At 39.7% G+C, this 20,797-nt stretch overlaps 3 protein-coding genes and 1 long non-coding RNA gene across 6 annotated transcripts in view; 1 reads left to right on the forward strand and 3 right to left on the reverse strand.

Annotated features, from left to right (window-relative positions):
- Positions 1 to 7,517, reverse strand: DTX3L (deltex E3 ubiquitin ligase 3L). The gene is made up of 5 exons (XM_014871808.2): positions 7,335 to 7,517; positions 6,648 to 6,871; positions 3,211 to 4,746; positions 2,304 to 2,521; positions 1 to 995 (listed from the first exon to the last, which is right to left on the reverse strand). The coding sequence occupies exons 1-5, from the start codon at positions 7,507 to 7,509 to the stop codon at positions 926 to 928; spliced, it is 2,223 nt and encodes a 740-aa protein (XP_014727294.2). The 5' UTR covers positions 7,510 to 7,517; the 3' UTR covers positions 1 to 925.
- Positions 7,512 to 16,290, forward strand: PARP9 (poly(ADP-ribose) polymerase family member 9). Its single transcript, XM_014871811.2, has 10 exons — positions 7,512 to 7,663; positions 8,038 to 8,077; positions 8,798 to 9,636; positions 10,258 to 10,482; positions 10,563 to 10,775; positions 11,538 to 11,598; positions 12,015 to 12,389; positions 13,213 to 13,334; positions 14,106 to 14,271; positions 15,403 to 16,290. The coding sequence occupies exons 1-10, from the start codon at positions 7,649 to 7,651 to the stop codon at positions 15,738 to 15,740; spliced, it is 2,394 nt and encodes a 797-aa protein (XP_014727297.2). The 5' UTR covers positions 7,512 to 7,648; the 3' UTR covers positions 15,741 to 16,290.
- On the reverse strand, positions 7,982 to 9,032 carry LOC148223231 (uncharacterized). Its single transcript, XR_015804912.1, has 2 exons — positions 8,893 to 9,032; positions 7,982 to 8,147 (listed from the first exon to the last, which is right to left on the reverse strand). It is a non-coding gene; the product is annotated as an uncharacterized LOC148223231 (long non-coding RNA).
- Positions 16,206 to 20,797, reverse strand: part of FAIM (Fas apoptotic inhibitory molecule) — a 7,609-nt gene continuing 3,017 nt past the window's right edge. For all 3 annotated transcript variants that reach the window (XM_014871812.2, XM_088168345.1, XM_014871813.2), the window contains 2 exons: positions 19,448 to 19,497; positions 16,206 to 18,058 (listed from right to left, as the gene is read on the reverse strand). In XM_014871812.2, the coding sequence (XP_014727298.1) occupies positions 17,909 to 18,058; positions 19,448 to 19,497 (200 nt within the window). In that variant the 3' untranslated portion in view covers positions 16,206 to 17,908. The remainder of the gene's footprint in view (positions 18,059 to 19,447; positions 19,498 to 20,797) is intronic.

Below are 20,797 nucleotides of genomic sequence, written 5' to 3' on the forward strand. Positions count from 1 at the left end.
TATTTTTCTATTTTCTTTATTAGTTGTGCTCAGTAGCCTTAGAGAAATGGTTCAAGTCACTAAAAATGATGTCTATGTGTGTGACATACCACCACACAGGTAATTAGCAGGTTATTTATGCACTGCAGAGTAGTTTTATGATACAATTTAAACCTATATTGGATGCAATTGAAAGAATACAGCTTTACAGTTGAGAAAATGAAAAAAAATTAAAGTTGTATTTAAGTTTAAGCCCAATGGCAGGCACAGAACCAGGAGCCCACTATCAGATATGGCCACAGACACTGTTACTTCCTGTTTGGTCGAACGCAGCTCTCAGCATTCAGCACTTCGCAGAGCTAAAAATACAGTAGCATCCATGTACCCACTTGTACATGATCCATGGCTAATTTCACGTGCAAAACCCAAATCACTAAGGCCATTTCTACCATGAAAAGAAGCAAAAGTCCATAGCCTTATCATAGCTAACACTGTCATAGCTGCATAAACATTTTCCATTAGATGGGTTACATGATTCTAGCCGTGCTGACAGATATCATAACGCAAAGCTAGGAGAAGTGTTTCAGCTAATAAAAGCCAGTAGTGGATTTAAAGGTTTTGTAAAGCAGACTGGAGACTTGTGGGGGAAAGTGCAGATCAGATTTGCCAGTAAAGCAAGATCTACAAAGTGCAAACAGTACTGATACTGTATTCAAAAGAACCAAATTCTGTAAAGGCTACATATATAGGGAAGTAAATGATTTGTGAAAAGAACATACATTGTTTGATGAGAAAAGATTACTTCTCAGCTAACTATGAAATAGAAACAATTTAAACAAATCATTTAAATCAGTTAAACAAAGTAACTTCCCTCAGAGCTTGAACAATACATTAACTGCTGTATGGTCAGTCATTATACTTAAAAGTTGAGAGTTGATAGATTTCCTTATTCAATTCCTTTTGCTTTCAATTCTGATCGAACACGCTGCAGATAAGAAGAATCCGGGTAACCAAACCTAGGAGAAGAAGAGAAGAATTGTTTGGGCTATTTCTGCAATGAAGCACTTGACAATTCTAGAGAACTATCTCATCAAAATCTCTATAGAAATCTCTTTATGAATTTTATGCAGTTCTTGCCCTAGAGAGGAAAAAACAGACCCATATTGCCAGTCACAGAAGTGATACAGACAGCATAAAGCTACAAACTTAAGGAGCTACAAACTTAAGGAGAGACTACATTTTGTTGTCCAAATTGACAAGAAGAACTTGATTTTCAAAGCTGCCTGGGATCTCACTGCAAAATGATAGGGTGTTTGCGTATATATCTTTTTAAAAAGAAAATCAGACCTGAAGCATACCCAAGTGAGCATTCAAATTAGAAACATAATGCCACCTCTGGACTTGAAGTAGTGCAACACTACAAATGCAAATGAAGCAAGTGATAAACAAGAGAGAATTTGCAGAGTGGAGGATAAAGTAAAACTGATACTTTTTGCTCTTTTAATGATCCTAGCCCAGTTAGGAGGATCTGGACACAAGAACACAAGGACACAAGCCTTTAGGGCTTGCAGGACACCACCCACCGCTTAGAGCCTGCATCAAGCTTGGAAGGTCCAAGACTCCCTCTTGTCTCTACTGCTTGCAGCTCACACTCAGTACTGGTGATTGCTCCTTTCATTTAAATGCAACAAGTCCTCAAGAAATACTGGATAGGGCTGTCATCTATTCAGAAAATCCTCTGACAGCTTGAACAGCCAAAATGGGATAACCTTTTTTATGGATGGGGCTGGCACTGTGTCCTGTGCTCTGACGCACTAGGTGCTCCACAACTCATGGTTCCTAGCATCTAAAAGGGCATGACCATATTTGTACTACAATCTCACTTCCTGCTGTTAGCTCTGTTAAGTAGAATTTCAAATCATGTTTTAGAAAGTCTGAGTGCCATCTTTACCGGGATCATAATGGACCAGCACCTCCTGGTGCAGACCAGCAGGTAACATGAGAAGCACAGATCAGGAGTCCAACCTTAGATGCCATCAAGAGCTTGTTCTCCCATAGGTTCTAATCAAAACAGTTATTAAGTGCTTTACAAACTCACTGGTGAATGAGTAGCCTGAGGGGCAGCAGAACACTAAGCTCATCCTTGTTCCAACTGTCCAAACAGGGGAAGGTGATTAATGTCTGGATCCATAGGGCATTACAGAATCACTCTAGTTTGTCTGTTAGTGACAAAATCTGAAAGCTCTAAATGTGGAATATATTCAAGGCAGCCTTCCTGACACATCTGAGGAACAACAGTATTGCACAAGGAGAAGTCTACTTACTGGGTAGGTCCTCCGGTCATAGAAGTTTTGTGGTGAATATCGTTCCACGTGATAACACTTTGTGCACCAGTAGTACGTGACTGCCCCACTGTGAAAATCAATTTTTGCTTAAAGGCCCTTTTGAGGAGCTGCAGAATTTCTCGTCCCTCTTTATTGTCAGGTAAATATGCTGTTCGGCGAGCTGGCCTATAATACAGCCCTGGGTTTGGATGGCTGCTCTGTTTTGTAGAAAAACAAAACAAAACCACATTGTATATCATAAATCAATCAGAAGGACATAGCATGACTGATAACTGATTCTGAGATTTTTTCTCTCTAAATACTTTCTTTCACACAAATTTCATTCACACTTTCTTGTTATCACTCATGCATCCATTGTTATTTTTGTTTCTCCCTTTTTTCTCTCCCAAATGCATGGTGCTGCACCTGTGACTTTTTAATTTACCACATTCTCAGTCCCTGTCACGAATCCAAGCACGTAACATAAGGAAATTTCTCACCTGGAAAGCTCTCACCAAGCCAGCCCACTATTTATTTTTGTCCATTGGTGTCCACAGCAAAGAGAATGCCCCAGAAATGCTCATTATACTTGCAAAACTTTGCTTATATGATATTACTGCATACATTTCAGTTCAGTTATTCCCAATATACAAATTAAAGACAGGTACCTGTGCCCTGATGCATATAAAATGGAGGCTGACCATCTGACCATTTCATTCCTACTGTACTTACTTAATTGCACCCGAAAATATTGAATTAAACATTTGCAGATATGTACAAAACAAAGAAATATCTTGCCTGAATATGCATAAAAATAATGGGAAAATAGATAATTTTATATTCAATATTTTATATTTATAATTTGTTGTGGGAAAAATATCTTCAAGAAATATTTAAGTATACTTACAGTTTGGACACCACCCTTCATATCATAGTTAATTTGAATAGTGCCACAATTGGGATAACCAGGAAGAGAGAAACTGAATGTTTCAGTTGACATTGTTCCCTCTGGTTGGTTTCCTGTCATGACTCCACAGACAGAATTACAAACAGGACAAGCTTGTTTATAAGTCATGGCTCTGTCAATGCAAGTTTTGCAAAATGCATGTTTGCACTTCTCTAGTGTTTCTTTATTTTTAATTCTGTCCATGCAAATTGGACACTTATCTTCTTCGTTTTCTTCTGTCTTTGCCTGAGTTTTTCCTTCAGAAGAAAGATTATTCTTTTGCCTAACACCGGACTTCTTAGATGCTCCTGTAGCTTCTTGAGAGCTGATACTAGAGGACAGTGGTGCCCTATTTTTAGTTTGTGTTGAGTCTTCAATGTTAAGAAGGCCCTTCATGTACTTTTCAGCAGAATAAAGATGGTCTGGTAAACCACTTATGATTAACTTATCTTCATTCTTCTGAAGTTTTACATTAAAATCCTCAAATTTCTTAGCATTAAGTAGCTTATTTAAAATTTTCTTCTGATCTTCTGAAAGCTTCATGCTGATGATTTTTTTTTTTAACATTGCAGAAGCACTCTGATATGCATTGATGAAACTTTCAGTAGCATGTGATGACATATCAGAAGTTTTGGGTTTAGGCCTAAATATTATGACCTTCTGGCCATATGAATCCTCTTTTATTTCTACCAATGTATCAAATTTGTGATTTATGTTTTCAATTTCTGTGCTTAACACGGTTTCCAACAATTTAAATACAGAAGCATCTACTTCAATTCCATTCCTGTGTTTGTACCATTCAGACAATATTTTCATATTCTTTTCAGCTTGGTTGTTCTCACCTTCCTCTGCTAGAAATTTTCGGGCAGCTAAAACCTCACTCCCTGGACCACGGAGTAGCAACTGATTCCCTTCCTCTTTAACAAGAAGATTTCTAAACCTTCCATTTAATTTCATTATTGTCTCTTTTAATCTGTAACTGTTTGTTATGGGAACTTTTTCCTGTGTCAGATCTTTTGTAGTTTCCTGAAAAGTTTTGATAAAAAAATCACTAGCTTTTTGTAACAATGCAGGACTTTCATCAGAAGAGATGTATATAAATGTGTTATCCTCGTCATGACCTTTAATTCTTAGACATGCTCCAAACCTTTTGTATAGTTCTTCGATTTCTTCTTTGCGGGTATGACTAAAATACTCATAGAGAGCTGTCACAACTGTAAACTCATTCATTTCTTCACTATTCAGGCCATTTTCATCTTTCAAACCATTCTTACATTCAGAATGTGAAAAATCATGGTTTGGGTCTTTGCCTGCAAGGATATCCTCAAAGTAGTGATAAGCTTTTTCAATATCTGTAAAATCTCCTGTCAATTTCTCAGAGCCATCCATGCCAGGGTTTCCTTCTCTCTTTAAGTTTGGACACATAATGGTAATTTTCTCCCTTTGGTCTTCAGTGAACATACTGGTATTCAAAGTAGCAGATACTGTAAGAAATATCTGAAGAAAAGACAAAAATACATTAGTTTTCTCTAAGGTTCTCTGCTTGCTACTTCTGTATTTTCAGCAAGGAGAAGCTCTGTCCATCCCAATAGTGCCAGATTATGACAAACAAGTTTGCACACAGTATTTATTTTATGTCATGTCTACTAACAGTACAAACAGGCAAATAACACAATCTGTTTCTAAGTCAGCAGCAAAAACGAAATGTCTTAATATCACCAGCAATGCAGGAGGAAAGACAGTAACTCTGCTACTTAGGCTGAGACTGTGCACTCTGTGCTCCCGATCTCTGACAACAGGGTTAGCATAACTAAAGGCAGGCAACTTCTGTGGCTGAGCTCATTATGTGTTAGGCCCTTTTCCCATCGTTACCAGGCCCTAAAAGTCCTACAGACCAAGTAGACAAAGCAAACAGATTTTTTCTCTCCCTCCCTACCATCCTCAAGGTTTCTGGGCACCATGCTGACTTAGGTGCTCTCCTTACTGGCCTTGAAGGTCCCAGGTACCCTGCCAACCAGGTGCTGTTGACCCCACCACAGAGCAGGCAGATTTAATGGCACTGCCTACAAGATCAACCAGTCACAAGTCCTAACTGGGAATTTGGACCACAGCTGTGGCTGGACAGTGAAACCCATGGGTCCCCTGGTGGCCAGGGAGACCCCCCACTGCTCTCCACTTCCTTTGAGGAATGACTGGATGACACATAAGCTTTTATGTGTTTTCAAGCCTAGATTGTGATTGTTCTATCAATACAGCAACCCAAGTATTAAGATTTGACATGATTTGCAGAGGGTCCAGGTGACTAGAAACCATAAGCTAAGCTGTGCTACCAAACATAGTGCTTACACTACTTATAAAACTATCCTACACTGATTCTGCTTGTAGAAATCCTGTGGTATTCTGATCATTAACTCTACGCTACGCTAATGATAAAGCCCTTTTTAAAAAGCAAAAAGCTTTAATTTTAACTATATCTTAGTGCTATCGTTATTCTGCCAAGGATCCCCAAAAGAATCTGCCCCTTAGAGTCAGGTTACATAGATACAACAGGTTTTAACACGACCTATAAGTTATATTTCATTGTTCTTATTAATATCAGACTTTCCACTTTTCCCTTGTTATCTTTCTTTAAAACTTTCCCAAAAGTCATGCTTTAATAACTCGAAGAGTTAGGGCAGAAAAGAAGATTCTGAAAAATAATAACGAACTTGTTCACTTCTTTACTTTACACAGACAGAAGGATAGGGAAATTTGCAGTATAGATGCCAGGTAAACACTACATTAGTACATGCTATACCTCAAAAGCTACATCTATGTTACGACGAAAAACAGAATAAAACTCTCTGAGCCAGATATCAGTGTCTTGGTAGAGCCACATCCAGACCATGTAGACCATGTAGCCCTATCCCATGTTCCTAAACACAGCTGATCTTTTCTGTGTAACTTTTAGTTCAAAGTGTCTGAAATCACGTTTGCAGTGCTACATCACATCACAGTAGACTTTTTTAATGCTGAGGTAAGGAATAGAGATAATTAGAGTTGCCTCAAGGTGCAAACCATGTTGAAAGTGTTAGAGGTCTGTGGAAAAGATCCAAATCTCATACAATTCTTCTACCATTGAGGAGCACTCTTGGTGCATGCTACTCTATGAAACCTGCCAGAGTGCTGCTTTGGGGAATAGTGGTTGGCACATGCCAGAATCAGGCTGGAAAACACGCTGCCTGTAAACATGTGTAGATTGATCTCTGGTCCGGCACTCAAATGTCACTCCTTGCCCCCATTTTATTGACTAAGATCACATAACTGACATTTTTTTGCCACGAAATATTGAGGTACAACATAAAGGACTCATGGAACTGCAAGCAGGGCAGGTTGTGACACTGCTCTTCCAGATGTACCTTTTTGGTAAGGTCTTCCTTTGCTGTGGCCCCATGGCCACCGTTGTCCTGCTGCTCCTGCTGGGGCAGGGCAGGGCTGGCAGCGATGTCGCTGGAGCTGGCAGAAGCCTGTGCTGTCACCCGGCTCTGGCCCGGGTCCCCTTCTCTCCGCAGGATGACTATCTCCACGCATTTTCCAGCCAGTTCCAAGGTGTGTTTCGTGCGGGACTCCACACTCTTCCTGTCTGTGGTAATTTCAGAATGACAGAATCACAGAACTGTTATGGGTGGAAGGAACCTCTGGAGATCATCCCGCCCAATCCCAGTGCCAAGGCAGGGTCACCTGGAATGTCTCCAGAGACCGAGACTCCACGACCTTCCTGAGTAGCCTATTCCACTGCTCTGCCACCCTAGATATAAAGAAATTCTTCCTCATGTTAAGGTGAAACTTCTTGTGTTTTAGTTTATGCCCTCTGCTCCTTGTCCTGTCGCTGGCTACCACCGAATCTGGCACGCCTTGGAGATATTTTTATGCACTAATGAGATCCCCTCTGAATTTGGACAAAGGCACGTAAGGCTGATAAAGCGACCTGAAAACGTGGTAGCTACCAGCGGCCCTAGAGCCGCCTGCCCAGGGACTCCCAGCGGTGCCTCGGCGGCCATTTCCAGCCCCCTCACAGCCGCCACCCCGTCCCGCCAGGCCCGTACCTTGCTCCTTAAAGAACTCTACCCAGTAGGTGCCGGGCTTGGGGCCGGCGCGCACGTTGCACTCGCCGCCCCCCGACCGCTTTCCCGACTGGAAGTACGACTGGAGTTTGAGGTTCACCTTCTCTCCGGCGGCGGGCGCCGGGCTGAGCCGCACCAGCAGCGGCGCCGCCGCCATGATCCCGCTCCGCCGCCCGCTTTCGCTTTCGTTCCCGCTCCGCCGCCCGCTTTCGCTTTCGTTTCCCGCTCCGGCCGCGACTCACCGCCCCGGACCGCGCTTCAGCTCCGAGCGCTGAGGATCCGCCTCGAGCCGGCTCATGGGGGGCTTGCAGGTAGCGGAGCGGGGCTGGGGGGCAGGGGCGGCGGCAGCAGCCTCGGGGGCTGCGGGTGCGGCGGAGACTCCCGGCGGGATTGAGGGGAACAGAACAGTCCCGTGCTCCGGCCTGGCGCTCGGGAGTGGCTCTGCCCGGCCTCTCCCTCCTGCCAGCTCGCCCGAGCCAGAGGAAGCTGTGGGCAACTTCGCCTACAGAGCTCCCGCGGCTCCCAGCAGCATTTCACAAACCAGAAAACTTGGTACGGATGTTTGAAAAGTTGATGCTGCCGGTTTGATTTGCAACAGAATCTCTCCTGTAGGAAGACAGCCCACGTACTTTGTTGCTTGTAACATTTACTTTCTCTTTTCCCTTTTCTCTCTTTTTATTACAAGAGTTTCCTTTCAGCTTTCTTCGGAGAGGAGCCCGCTTTAGGTAAGCCTCTCATTTAGCTTGGCCATCTGCGAAGTGTGTACTTGTATGTAAGTCGAAAACTGCCACCAAGCTGGAAAACAAAAGTCAAAAGAAACCTGAAAGTCATAATTAATGTGAAATAGATACAGTTATGAATCAGCATTATAATTAATTACTTCAACAGGCCTTGCCTTCATTTCTCTTTTAAACGCAAGAGCTCAGAAGTGTTTTGATGAGTCGGCATGTATAAATGCAAAACGTCAGACTTTTTACAAGCAGGTAGCATAGCCTGGAGGAAAGTTCTACGAAACTCACAGACATTGATTCAAACTAATTAACATAACTACTTCATTTTAGTACTGCTGACATCTGCCAGGAGAGGGCTGTATAGCCGTAGTAATAATGTAAAAATTGTTCCTTAAAAAAAAGTGGTTAAAAATCCTTTCTGAATTAATATAGATTTCCATACAAAGAAGGAACTTACTAGTGGGCTTTAAGTGCAAACCAAATGAGAATCACAGAATCAAAACTCAGTATAAGATCTTTGTGGCACAGTTAAATGAACCTTCTTGGGTTTTCTAAACCTCTGAAAAGGGGAGAGTAAAGATTAGAGTGTATTAAAAAATATTGTTTAGCAATGACAGTAGGATAAAATTGAGAGCTATAAACCACACTTCTAGATTAAAAAATAAATGTTTTGATAGTAATAACTTCTATTTCACTTTATATTCTGTATCCTAGGGTCAAGCATGGTAATGGATGAGGTCAATTTGATGATCCCCATCAGTAAAGATGCCTATGAAGCTCTTAAGAGAAGAGACAACTGTCTAAATTACCTTGTTTCCAAGAAGTTTGCTTGTACGTTGGCCTTCAGAAAAGCAAAAAAAAGCACTGTTGAAGTATACAGGAAAAAAGTAAGGTTGGGCATTGACATTTGTGTTTATAAGGATGATCTCACAAGACACAAGGTCGATGCTGTGGTGAACGCAGCCAATGAGTATCTTGATCATGGAGGAGGTCTTGCTCTTGCCCTTGTAAAAACTGGAGGGCCAGAAATAAAAGAGCAAAGCGAGCTTTTTATTCAAATAAATGGGAAAGTCGAAGTTGGCAATATAGCAGTGACAGGTGGAGGGAAGCTTCCTTGTAAGGAAATTATTCATGTAGTTGGTCCAAAGTGGAATCCTTATGAAAAGGATAGATGTTGTTACCTACTTCGGGAAGCTATTTGGAATGTTCTGCGATATGTTAGTGCTCCATTGAAAGCTTTACAGTCTGTGGCTATCCCAGCAGTGAGTTCAGGTATCTATGCCTTCCCAGTTGACTTGTGTTCTCAAGTGATTGTAATGGCTGTAAGGGAATTTGTTGAGGCAAGTCCACCAAGCTGTCTCAGGGAAATCCGCCTGGTGAACATTGAAGAGTCTACAGTTGCAGAAATAAAGAAGGCCTGTGAAAAGTTCCTGGGTGATACCAGTTCAGTACTTGAGGACATGGTCTCAGCTTCAGCGAGTCAGTTTCCAGCTCACCTCAAATGTGGGAACATGCGCTTGCGCATCATAAAACAACACGCTGAAAATCTGAAGGTAAGTCTGTCCTGTAGTTTGTGGAATATGGTGTTTCCTCCAAGTCTTCACAGGATTTGGAGCCCAAGAGTTCAGAACACATTTTGTATCAGTCCACTAAATGGTTTTCTTCTCAGTTTGATGAGAATTTACAAATAGCAATTAAATCATAGTAGCAAGGAGTTGTTTTTTGTCTAAATGGATATTGAACTTTAGAATGTTTTTAATTCATTTTTGTATACATGCTGTTATAATAGGAAGCACCTAAAGATTGAATGATTTAATAATACATCTCTATGTTAAGGTTTATCTTCTTATTATGTAGGAATTCACACTTTATCCTGCACTCCATAGAAGTATTCTCTTACTTTCTGCTTTGCTTTTTTTCCTATAATTTATGTTCTCATAACTGCATTACTGGAATTATTCAGCAAACACTGACACAGCAGAAAGTAACTTACACAGATGTGCACCTTGCCTTTAAATAACGCATTACTTAAATTGAAGGAAAATTCAAGCAGCTGATCTGTGGCAGTCAGGCCTTTGTACAGGAATTGTGCTTAGAAAAAATGCTGTCTATAATAGCAAAGCTTGCAAATAGTCAGTTTGAAGTACACTGGATTTTGCACTCTTTCCTTGCAGAATACAGCCATTGTTAACCCCCTGAATGCAAACGGTGAGCCTTCCTCTCAATCATCAAGACGACTGCTAGAAAAAGAGGGTCCAGCTTTTCAGAAGGAACTTAAGCAGCATCTTAAATATCCAACACTTTTTAAGGACCCCTTAGTAACCAAAAGGCGTGAGCTGCCCCCTACATTTGTACTGTACGTGACATTGAAATGCCAGCATCCGGTGTTACAGTGTGAGGTGATGATCACTTATTTCGGATTTTAATGGATTTTCATGTTGGGTGATGTGAGGACTGAAAGGTTTTGTTTTTCCTGCAGGAATTGAAGGATGCAGTGAAAAGATGTCTGGGTCATTTTCAGGAACCCTCATCTCCCTCAGTTTCTTTTCCAGTTAAATGGTCACCAGTGCTGCCTGTTGACATCGTGGCAGAGACCATGATTGAAGCAGTTTTAAATTTTGCCAGGGAACATCCTACAAAGAAGAGAGAAGTGCAGTTTGTCATTTGCCCAGATGACGCTGATGCCTATGAGGTAACAAATTTGTTGTTAAGTACTCATAAGGAAAACACAAAACTGTAAAAATATTTTCATAGATGACTAAAAATTAAGATCGTCTATTCTGTACCTAACAACAACTGTGAGCAGCGGGTCTCTTTATGAAACTGTTACTCTCATTAACAGATACTCAATCTTTGCAAATACTTACTTTCACTAAACTAGAAGTCTTCAGCCTGTAGTCTGATATAAAGGGGAGAGAACTTTAAAATTCTCATGTCTGTCAGTGAATGTATAAGAAACAGTCTACTCTTAGCTTATTAAGGAACAAACATTCCTCCTCAGGAAATATTTTCAGTCAGTTTTGGGGTTTTTTATGGAGCTCCTAAGGCAAAACACTATCAACAGATTATATAAGCTAACATAATAGAAGGATTTCAAGTAGACTGGCAGGAGACTAGTCTGGATTTTAAAACTGAGTAAGGATGCATCAGCATTAAACTGCAAGTAATGAACATCTTTATCTTATGTGATTGCATGAGATAATGCCACAAGCACATGGAGTTGGTAAAGGTGACACTCAGTGTGTAAAATGTGTTACCTTAGGAGATGCAGAAGAACAGGAATGCGTTTGATACTGTCAGGAATAACATTTTGGGAAAAGCTGACTAATGCCAGTGTTAACAATTCCAGAATGAGGGGCGGGGGTGTAAACTGCTTGTCTAACAGAGTTTTGAAAAGATTAATTGCATATTTGATAAGAGATTGCAAACTGCTCCTAAACTTTTATCTTTCAAGGTTGTCCTGAGAAAATTGTACTCAGCAAAATACAAACTGGAAAACAGAAGTGATCCTTTGAGTAAGTAATGGACAGAAGGGGCATTTCCAGTGAATGTGAGTACTTCTAATCTGAGAATCTGTAATCACCTTCCTTTAAAATAGGGAACTTAGTATTTACATGTGTCTTGGGGAGGGGAGGAAGCAAAAACTCGTGAGCACTTTGTATTTTTATATTTATGGAAGTGGAACTGTGCAATCCCTTTTAAGACTTAAAACCCATTGTCATTGCCTAACTTGCTGGAAATCTGTGAAAGGCAGGTAAGTTCTCCATATGTGTGTGTGTATCCTGGAAACCTTACCTCATTGTACCTAATCTCTTTTTTGAGCATACCATGTGTTTCTTGCACAGCTGGGGTTACAATTAGGAATTTGTGTCAGCCCTTGGAAGCTCCTCACTCTTCCAATGCACTTGTATTAAAAAAAAATATCTTTCAGGTACAGAGTCAGGCAGTCAGACTGCAAAAGAGACTGCAAGCAGTGAACCCGTGATTGAACTTAGAGGGAGCACACCCACAGCACTGGGAGCAGCAGAATCATGGCTCCAAAATGTAGTGCAAATTCAGGGAGGTCGCCATGCTGTTATTGAAAACAACTACATTTTTTGCCTTGGTAAAGAGGAGTTTGCAGAACTCTCTCTCAAGCAACCTTCTAGTGTATCTGTGTCAGAAGAAGTGAGAGATGGACAAGCAGTACTGAAATTGCAGGGGCCTCCTGATGTTTTGATTGATGTGGTGCTTGCAACTGAAGAATTACTGCTTCGTATGCAAGAGAAGACTACAGCTGAGAAAGAGAAACTGCTCTACTCAATGTGTATGTAAAGTAAATAGTGCCTAAACATTAATTAAGTAAATAAGTGCCTACACAAGGTCCAGTGTGAAGCAATGTATATCTCTGTATTGCTGAGAGTGGACAGACAGACATTCAGTTCACACACACAATACTGAGTATTGTTTTAATTACTGATATCCCTGTACTTTTGTCATGTGGGCCCTTGGAAGACCATTTGTTAGCTGTGGTAACTCACCTGGCAGTATTCCCAGTAGGGCACAGCTTATACAGGGGCTGGCCATGATGTATATGCAGCTGTAGTGGAGCTCCCTCCAGGATGCCTTCAATTTAAAGCCTGGCCACTGGAGATTTACAAAATTTGCACTTAATTAACACATGCTTTTGCTGAGCTCTTGCTGGCTACAGCTGGACCACTGTTGCAGGGCTCAGCAGTGGACTTGTTCTGCAGAGTTCTTGGCTGTCATGAACAATTGATAAAACTAGTGGCATTACACAAAGCTACTGAGTGATCAATTTTAATTCATGTTTGGATAGTCATTCAATATAGACACCTCTATATGAAAGCTCAGCTGTGGCGAGGTGCAATGGAGAACATAAATTGCTTTTCTTTGGTTTCTTCTCTCCCTGGTTTCTTTATAATAAATGCAGAAAAATAGAATACATTTATATATATTTATATATATATACTAGTCCCTCTCAATATTAGCCTCTGTCATTACTTCAGAGAATACCTAACATTCTTTGTTCTTAACTAAACCACCAACTAAAGTAGTGGATCTGCCTCCCTTACCTTTGCTTCAGACATTATGATATATGAAAATTTTGCTCCCTTATTCATATCCAGGCCTACCAGAAGCAGACCAGCTTTCAGAAGGAGACATCCACATTTCACTGGTAGAATGTCACCTCCAGGAGTTTAAAGACAGACAGAAAGAGTTTGAAAAAGCTGGACTTCGTATTCTCAGGGTAAAGAGGATACTCATGGAAAAACTGAATCTCAGCTCATATATTTGAACTAACATATTTATTGTTAAAAAATAACATAAGTATAAGTAAGTAATAAGTAAGCTTAAAAAATTCAGATGAACTATTTCAATGCATTGCTTTTAAAAATTAAGATCAGATCAACTTCATCCTTAAAACAGATCCAGTCTTTAATCCTAATGAAAAGTATTTTAAACATAATACAAATAATCACTTAAAAAATGATTAAATTCTGAGAAGTCTTTTTAATTGTACTGTATGTTCTCCCTCACACTTCATGCTTCAAATGCTCCTTTATAAGACTAGAGAAATACAAGATTGGTAGGCTAAATTAAGTACAATATTCCAGGACACTATTTCAGTGTCTGTTTTCTTTTTGTGAGCTTGACACCAAAAATTACCACCTGAATTTGCCAGAGTTCTGATCTGATTATGTGTTAAAGCTGGAATCATACTTGAGTATCACTACTTTATTGAACAGGAGGTGTACTCAATCTCTTCAGCACAACTCAAGTACTGGAAGTCAGTACACCAGGAAATATTCCCAGTGATTTCAATGGGAGGCATGGGATAGTGGTATGGTTCTTTTCTTTGGATCACTTGCACGCTTCAGGTACTCTGTCCACTATGTGGTCAATGCATATAGGCTAAAGCAAAGGTTCTTGCATTGAAGAACAGAGTCTGAATGAAAGCACTTATGGATTTCATAATTGATCTCCATTTGCTTATGCAGCGCTGTTATTTATGTTACAGATTGAAAAGGTACATAATCCAGTTCTATCTGCTGCATTCCAACAAATGAAAAAAAATGTAGATGGTAGCTCCAAAACAACTAACAGGTTGTACCAGGATGTTCCTGCTGACTTCTGTTCCTCAGTTTGCCAAACTGGATTTCACAGGATGTATTCTCCACCAAAAGGTAGTAACTTGCTTTGGCATCTTTAATCAAAATGGACAGTGACTGACTACTAAAGTCAGGTTAAAATTAGAAAAAATGGCATTCCTAAACAAGAACTCTTTCTTACGTGTATTTATATTTGTGTGAACTTACTTTATTATATACAGTAAGGTTTCCCTTCCTGATACTGTAGAGCCAGCAAGGCTCTACGAAGACAAGCCTGAATTCAAGCCTAGCCCAAACACTGGACAGAATTATTAGTATCCACATAATTCCATGTCCAAGTTTCATTTTGTTGCATCACTGTAAAGGATGACCTTATGTAGCTGCTGCAGACATGCATTCAGCAGCTTGTTCAAGGGTATCACAGAACACTGAGGCTGGAAGGGGCTTCTGAGGCCTCTGCTCAGATCAAGTGTGGTTAGAGACAGCAGATATTCTCATTGCTTGGGCTGCCATTCAGAGTAAAGTACACTAGGAGGGAAAGAATAAGCATTTAGTAGCCTCATCCTGCAAGTAGGTGAAGTGTGTGATATTTTGCATGTGAATTGCAGAATGGGATTTCAGGCAATAAACTGTTCAAAAAGTGGAGTTTAGCCTTTCTTTGTGCAATGTACATGGCACATTCCTACTTTTAAAAGCAATAATATGATGATCTAATTTCTTTGCACTTTTCCATTTGATACTGTAACAGAACTTCATGTGACATTTTTCATATACATCTCAAAGCTTTGCTTTGTAGTTTGCATTATTAAGGTCTTGCTGCCTTTGTTGTTTATCAGTCCCTCATACATGATGACTGAAGTGTGAATCATTTATTTATTTTATATAAATTCTTTTCTATATAAATTCTTTTATAAATTCTATTAAATCATCTTTAGAAGATGATTTAATCTGATTAACAGATAAATCTGAACAGTTATCACTGGAGTAACAGTTAATTGGAATGGCCATCAGCTGTCATTGCTCGTGATTTCAGTGAGATGTCAGGGCAAGCCACTCCATGCAAATTAACTTCCAGAAGGATGGCAGGCACTGAGCAGTCACATCACTTATAACCCTGAACCAAACAGCAATCTCTTGGCATTACCACCCTGAAGGAACCAACTGCTAAATGCTTTGTTTTCTGAAAATTTTTCTTTCTCTTTCCAGAACAAAAATATGGAGCTGGCATCTACTTTACAAAGAACCCGAGGAACCTGACCAAGGCTAAAGCTACATGGGAAATGGATTCTAAAATGTACGTGTTTGAGGCTGATGTAGTAACTGGCTCATACACTACAGGCCGCCCATCTTGTATTATGCCACCAGTAATGGACAAGAATACCCTTACATTATTCGACAGTTTAGTGGATAATTTGTATAGTCCTGAGATCTTTGTCATTTTCAATGGCTTTGCAGCCCTTCCACGGTATTTGCTGACTTGTTCCCCAGTGACTGAGAGGTATGTAGCTCCTGGAGGAAACAAGCAGGATCCTCAGTGGAAATAAAGCAGAACTGTAGCTATGGTGGAGACCCTCTGAAAGCAAAGTCTAGTGCTTAAATTTAAGAGGATGCTGAAAAGCACTCTGAAATATTAATGAACAAAAGAGTAAGTTAATAAGGAGATTAGGACAAATTTGCCTGTGACTGGATGCAGAGGGGAAAGCATCCAAAAATACAGTATAACATTTAGCATTAACATTTAACATACCTGGTCATTTACCTAATTCCTTAAAGTGATCTCAGCTTATGACTATATGCTTGATGTTTGTGTAGGCTGTCATTCTTCCACTGCATTTTCTTAATCTGAGATATTGCAGATGTCAGGGAAACACAAGAAATCTTGGTTGTGCCTTTTGAGTCAAGTTTTCTTTTGACTTAAGGTAGGAGAATGTAGTAGATGAGAGCTGTTTTCTACTTAGGGACGTGCTATTATATACAGTTTTAACAAACCTGAGACAATACTTCATGACTTCATACAATGGTTGCTGTACAGTTTTTATTAGTTACTTCAAGCACTGTTGATACACATAGTCAAAATAAAAAGTATGAATGTCACTATCTGTAAACTTGTATTTTTCTATAGTCTTAAGAATGTGATTTGTACTGTACATAAGCTTCAGATTTCTCAGCAGCATTCCATCTCTTTGAAAGGCTACAAAATAGTAGAAGAACTGGTTCAAGCTACAGCTTGAAATTATTTTTCAATTAATCTACCTTTACCAACATCTTTTAAAGATTACATTGTCAGCCTTGTAGCCAGGTATCCCCACATTGCTTCTGTAGTGACCTGAAGCAAATACACAGAAAAGCTCGGGAGCTGTTACAGTAATTCCAGTGTAAAAGGGGATTCAGTCCAGCACTTGGATACATGGAAACTTCCTCTAGTAAAGCCTGCTGATGGGGAGCAGTCTGATCTCTAAAACACAGATGAAATTAGCATTTAATAAAACTTTTCGAAATAATTTGTTAATGGATTTCCAGGATGCTTGTACTGCACCTGCAACTCCCGAACTAGTAGTTGTAGTGCTAGGAACAACTCACAAGTCCAAAAGAAATTAAGTTATAAAACTTTAATTCTGAGGTTACAAGTGGAAATTTTTTGAACCATTACAAAAGAAACTTTTAGATTATACATTCATATTTTGAGGTTTTTAAAAATTATTTTTAAGATTTAGCTATGCTTGCTCTTACAAAGGGTAGTTTTGTAGTGAGTCTCTAACACAAGAGCTTGTTCTCAAGAAATCCAAAGGTTGCTCTTAGAAATTATGCTGCAATTCTGAAAACAGAATTAGTCTATTCCTATTTTAACTATTCTATTAAACTGATCAATTGTTTTCCATTTCAGTTCCCTTTTTCCTCATATTTCTTGATTTACACATTACTGCTATGAAAACACATAGTTGTAGATTTAAGATTTGTTATCACTGAACAAAGGTAAGGTCTTATGTCAGCATGCTTCAAGAGATATAATTTTTAAAGGGGTTTCATGGCAGGAATTTTTTTTTCCTTCTCTTTTCATTTTAGAAAAGTCTCAGTAAAGAGTTTCTGAACTACAGCATCAGTTTTCAGAACATCTAAAGGAATGTTATTTTTGGCACAATGTAACATCTTGCTCCTAGTGGGAATAAAGAACAGCTTTCATAACTCAGTATTAATTTAACACTGTGACACAAATATTGGTAACTATGTATTTCATTATTAACTTTTCATTAACTTTGTCACTTCCCTTAACTGCATGTGAAAAGGTCTGTAGTCAGTTTAATAGAAAAAAATAATTCTAGAGAAAGCTTTTAACATCTTATTCCTGTGCCCAGTACAGGCTTTCTCTTCCTTTCACATACACGTACAGTTAAGGATTCAGTGTAATTGAATGTTTATCTTCCATTTTATTATAGCTTGATTTTTTCCTGATGTATAATTTCTGTTTCACCAGTGTTCTCCACACGGAGTGATATGCTATATATTCTAGATATATATAGCTTTTTTAAAAACTGGTGATGTAAGAGGTATACATAATTATTTTCATCTGGTCCCCAAAAAGAATAATTCTCTGTACAGAAACTAGAAAATAACCCAGCACAAACTAGATGTACCAAGTAGTACATATTAAAATAATTACCACAGTAATTGAAAATTCTTGATCTTAGTCCTACCATAATCAGTTAACCAGAGGCTATTCCACAGCCTCTGGGATTTCTCTGTTGTCCACAATAAGGGTATGAATAATTCCTTCCTTTCGTTTTCCACTACTGACAGCTTTAATGTAACAGCTGTGATCAGCAACAGTGAAGTGAGTTTCAGTCCCATCTTCCACAAATTCACCCTGGGAGAAAGGAGACAAGAAAAAAAAGATGTGATATTTTAATAAATGAAAAGGTTGAGTGCATCAATGTCAATATCACTTGCAGTTCCCACAGTTACAGGAGCTTCAGGTACCCGTGACAAATACTGCCCAAAAGCTGAGCAAAGCTGCTGAATCTCAGGCAGGGCTCTGTCAAGGTGCCCAGTTAAAGACTTGCGAGGATCAGATGATGATGAAAATTTCACACAATCAGAAATGGTAAAGTTGGAGTTTGTGAATCAATATTACTGATTCATGTCAGTAAACAAAACCAGAAAAGGCAGCATCCTGCCGAGTTGTGCTGCATAGCCAGTAGGTGCCACACAAACCTATGCTCAAGTGGCAGTGAAAGGTGAAGTATTTAGGATGCCTTCTACAGCAGATCCCTGAATCGAGTACAACAATTGTGTATCTTGGATACATGTCCTGCTGCAGTTCTGTAACTTACTGTTACAGATTTTGCCAGCATGGCTGTGTTTTTGTCATGATGTTTGTGACAGCAGAACAATCTCTGTGCTGCTCTAATGGAAGCACAGTTTGGCACCAAACCTGCACTCACAGCTTGCAAAGACAGCTCTGAGTGCTTTCAGTACATTATAGAAAAGGCTGAGCCATCAGGAGCAGAAGTCCTGATTTACTGAGAGAGGTTTCTTCCACTGATTACTAAGCAAACATTTGGTGAATCTTTTCATCCTACTCTCAGGTATAGCAGAACTGTTGATTTTACTATTTGTACTCATCCAGGGACTTCCTTGTAGCAGCAGTAACAACTTTGACACCCCCTAGTGAGAAAGCACATCCTTTCAAGGATGGGGAAGCCTATCTTGTGTGCATATTGAGAGCCATCATAAGCAGAAAGACACTAAACAGATTAAACCACCTAGCTGTCACCCTGCTCTAAAAACTAATGCAGATGTGATCAAGATAAAAGATTTTACTTGCTCCAATGAGGCTCTTAAGCCCTAACTATTAGGAACATTTCTAGATGGAAAAAAAACATAAGTCATAACAGATTACATGTGTTCAACTTTCAGTGACAACTATTAAAGCAGGTTTGCATGCAGTGGCTCTACACTCTGCATCAAACTCAAATCCTCCCCAATCCCCAGAAAGTTTTCTCCCTAAAAACTGTGCACAGCTGAATCAAATTCCTTTTGTTGTCTAAAAAGGGTAAAGAAATTTATCTTTAAACAAGCACTGAAATACTGCCTATTACAAAATTCAGTGAAGGTCATTTGGAGCAGACCAGGAGCGTCCTGGCTGCTCAGCCTCTTTGTAAAGGGAGATAATGTGCCCCTCTGGGGCTTATTCTGCCAAGCTTTGGTTACATATTCAGAGCCTGGGAAGAGCCTTTTGGAAAGGATCACATACCGCTGTTTCCATCTTTTGACCGTTGCACCACACATCCATAGTGTCCTTTTCTGTGAAGGAAAAGGAAAACGAGGTAGAACAAGGTATTTTCTTCGCCCTACAAAGAAGGATCTAGGGATTTAAAAAATCTACTGTTGAATTTTACTTTCAATTCCCAAAAGAAGTTCCTAAGTAGCCGCTGTACCTGAGCTACAGGTTTTGTTCCCACACTGGAGACAGAGGAGGCTCTGTCATCAACTTTTGCTTTGAAGATACATTTTTACCCCTCCTAGCCCTGGCTATTAACACTGTGTTGTTCTGAATAGTGTCAGAGATACTCTGACAGTCTTAAACTGAAAAAATTAAGACAGAAAAGTGATGTAATTTCTGCTAGTTATTTGAGTGCTGTTTATTCAATAAAGCTCTTTTTCCAAGTCAATTTAATTCAAAAGCAGCATTATTATCCATCAAACTGTATTCTTAACATCTTGAAAGCACCAAGTACCACTTTAAATATCAATCTTAGATTTTTTTTTTTGCATTTGAAACAGAATATTCTTTTACTTCTCCCAGCACATCCTCCTTAAATTACTTTGCTCTAGAATTCCCTTTACTGACACTGTGATTCACACAACATGAGCAGAGAGCTGAACCTTGCTTGCCTTCCCAGTAAGCACAGGGAGATTAAAATTCTGTGAAGAGACTTATCTGTTTCTGGCACTAAAACTGTCTTTCTTCATTGCTCCCCTTCATCTTAGGGCAGTTCATTCTGTCCTGAGGTTTAAGAAGAAATCATAGTTTGAGATCGCTTGTCTCCAGCTCTAACCATACAGCAATGCCCAAGAGGAAGTTTTCCCAGTAGATGCCATGGACAAATTCCTCAAGGGATCCCTTCCTCCCACCTGCTTGTAATGTAACTGGGAAAGGGGGCGCAGACGAGAAGCAATGTAGTGCCTTGCTATTAAGAAAGTGAAAGAACATCACTGGAAGGTTTTAGTTTAAGTTTGTAGGTAAGAAGTGATGCAGAAAAAAGAATGCTCATCAATCTGTCAAAAATGTGGAATAACATTGTTGCACTTCAGATAAAGACTTCTTAACCATGGCTGATGATTTTTGAAAGGAAAGCCTGGTTACCTGCTGCACAAACTTAGACACACATGAGGTTTGATCACAAAGCAGGTAAAACTTCTGTAAAAGGCTTCATCTGGAGAACTGCCTTGCTAGGGCAGCAGTAATGCCTCCCAATTTTTTTAAAATGTTTCCCCCCAAATCTAACCATGCTGCTATAGGCTCACATGTGTATAACAAGAGCATTATTTTTCAGACTGTCTTTGGCATCTCATTCCAAACTTCCACATCCCCCAGGACTTT

The sequence above is a fragment of the Sturnus vulgaris genome, chromosome 7 (genome assembly GCF_052056855.1).
Source record: "Sturnus vulgaris isolate bStuVul1 chromosome 7, bStuVul1.hap1, whole genome shotgun sequence".
In the NCBI taxonomy this organism is placed as follows: Eukaryota; Metazoa; Chordata; class Aves; order Passeriformes; family Sturnidae; genus Sturnus; species Sturnus vulgaris.

Bases quoted from the DNA above. Each gene is read 5' to 3' on its own strand.
- DTX3L (XM_014871808.2), bottom strand. From the start codon at position 7,509: ATGGCGGCGGCGCCGCTGCTGGTGCGGCTCAGCCCGGCGCCCGCCGCC. The intron at 6,872-7,334 runs GTACGGGCCTGG...AAATTACCACAG, and splicing joins AGAGTTCTTTAAGGAGCAAG to ACAGGAAGAGTGTGGAGTCC. The intron at 4,747-6,647 runs GTACATCTGGAA...TCTTTTCTTCAG, and splicing joins AGGAAGACCTTACCAAAAAG to ATATTTCTTACAGTATCTGC.
- PARP9 (XM_014871811.2), top strand. The intron at 13,335-14,105 runs GTAAAGAGGATA...TTTATGTTACAG, and splicing joins CTGGACTTCGTATTCTCAGG to ATTGAAAAGGTACATAATCC. The intron at 14,272-15,402 runs GTAGTAACTTGC...TTCTCTTTCCAG, and splicing joins GATGTATTCTCCACCAAAAG to AACAAAAATATGGAGCTGGC.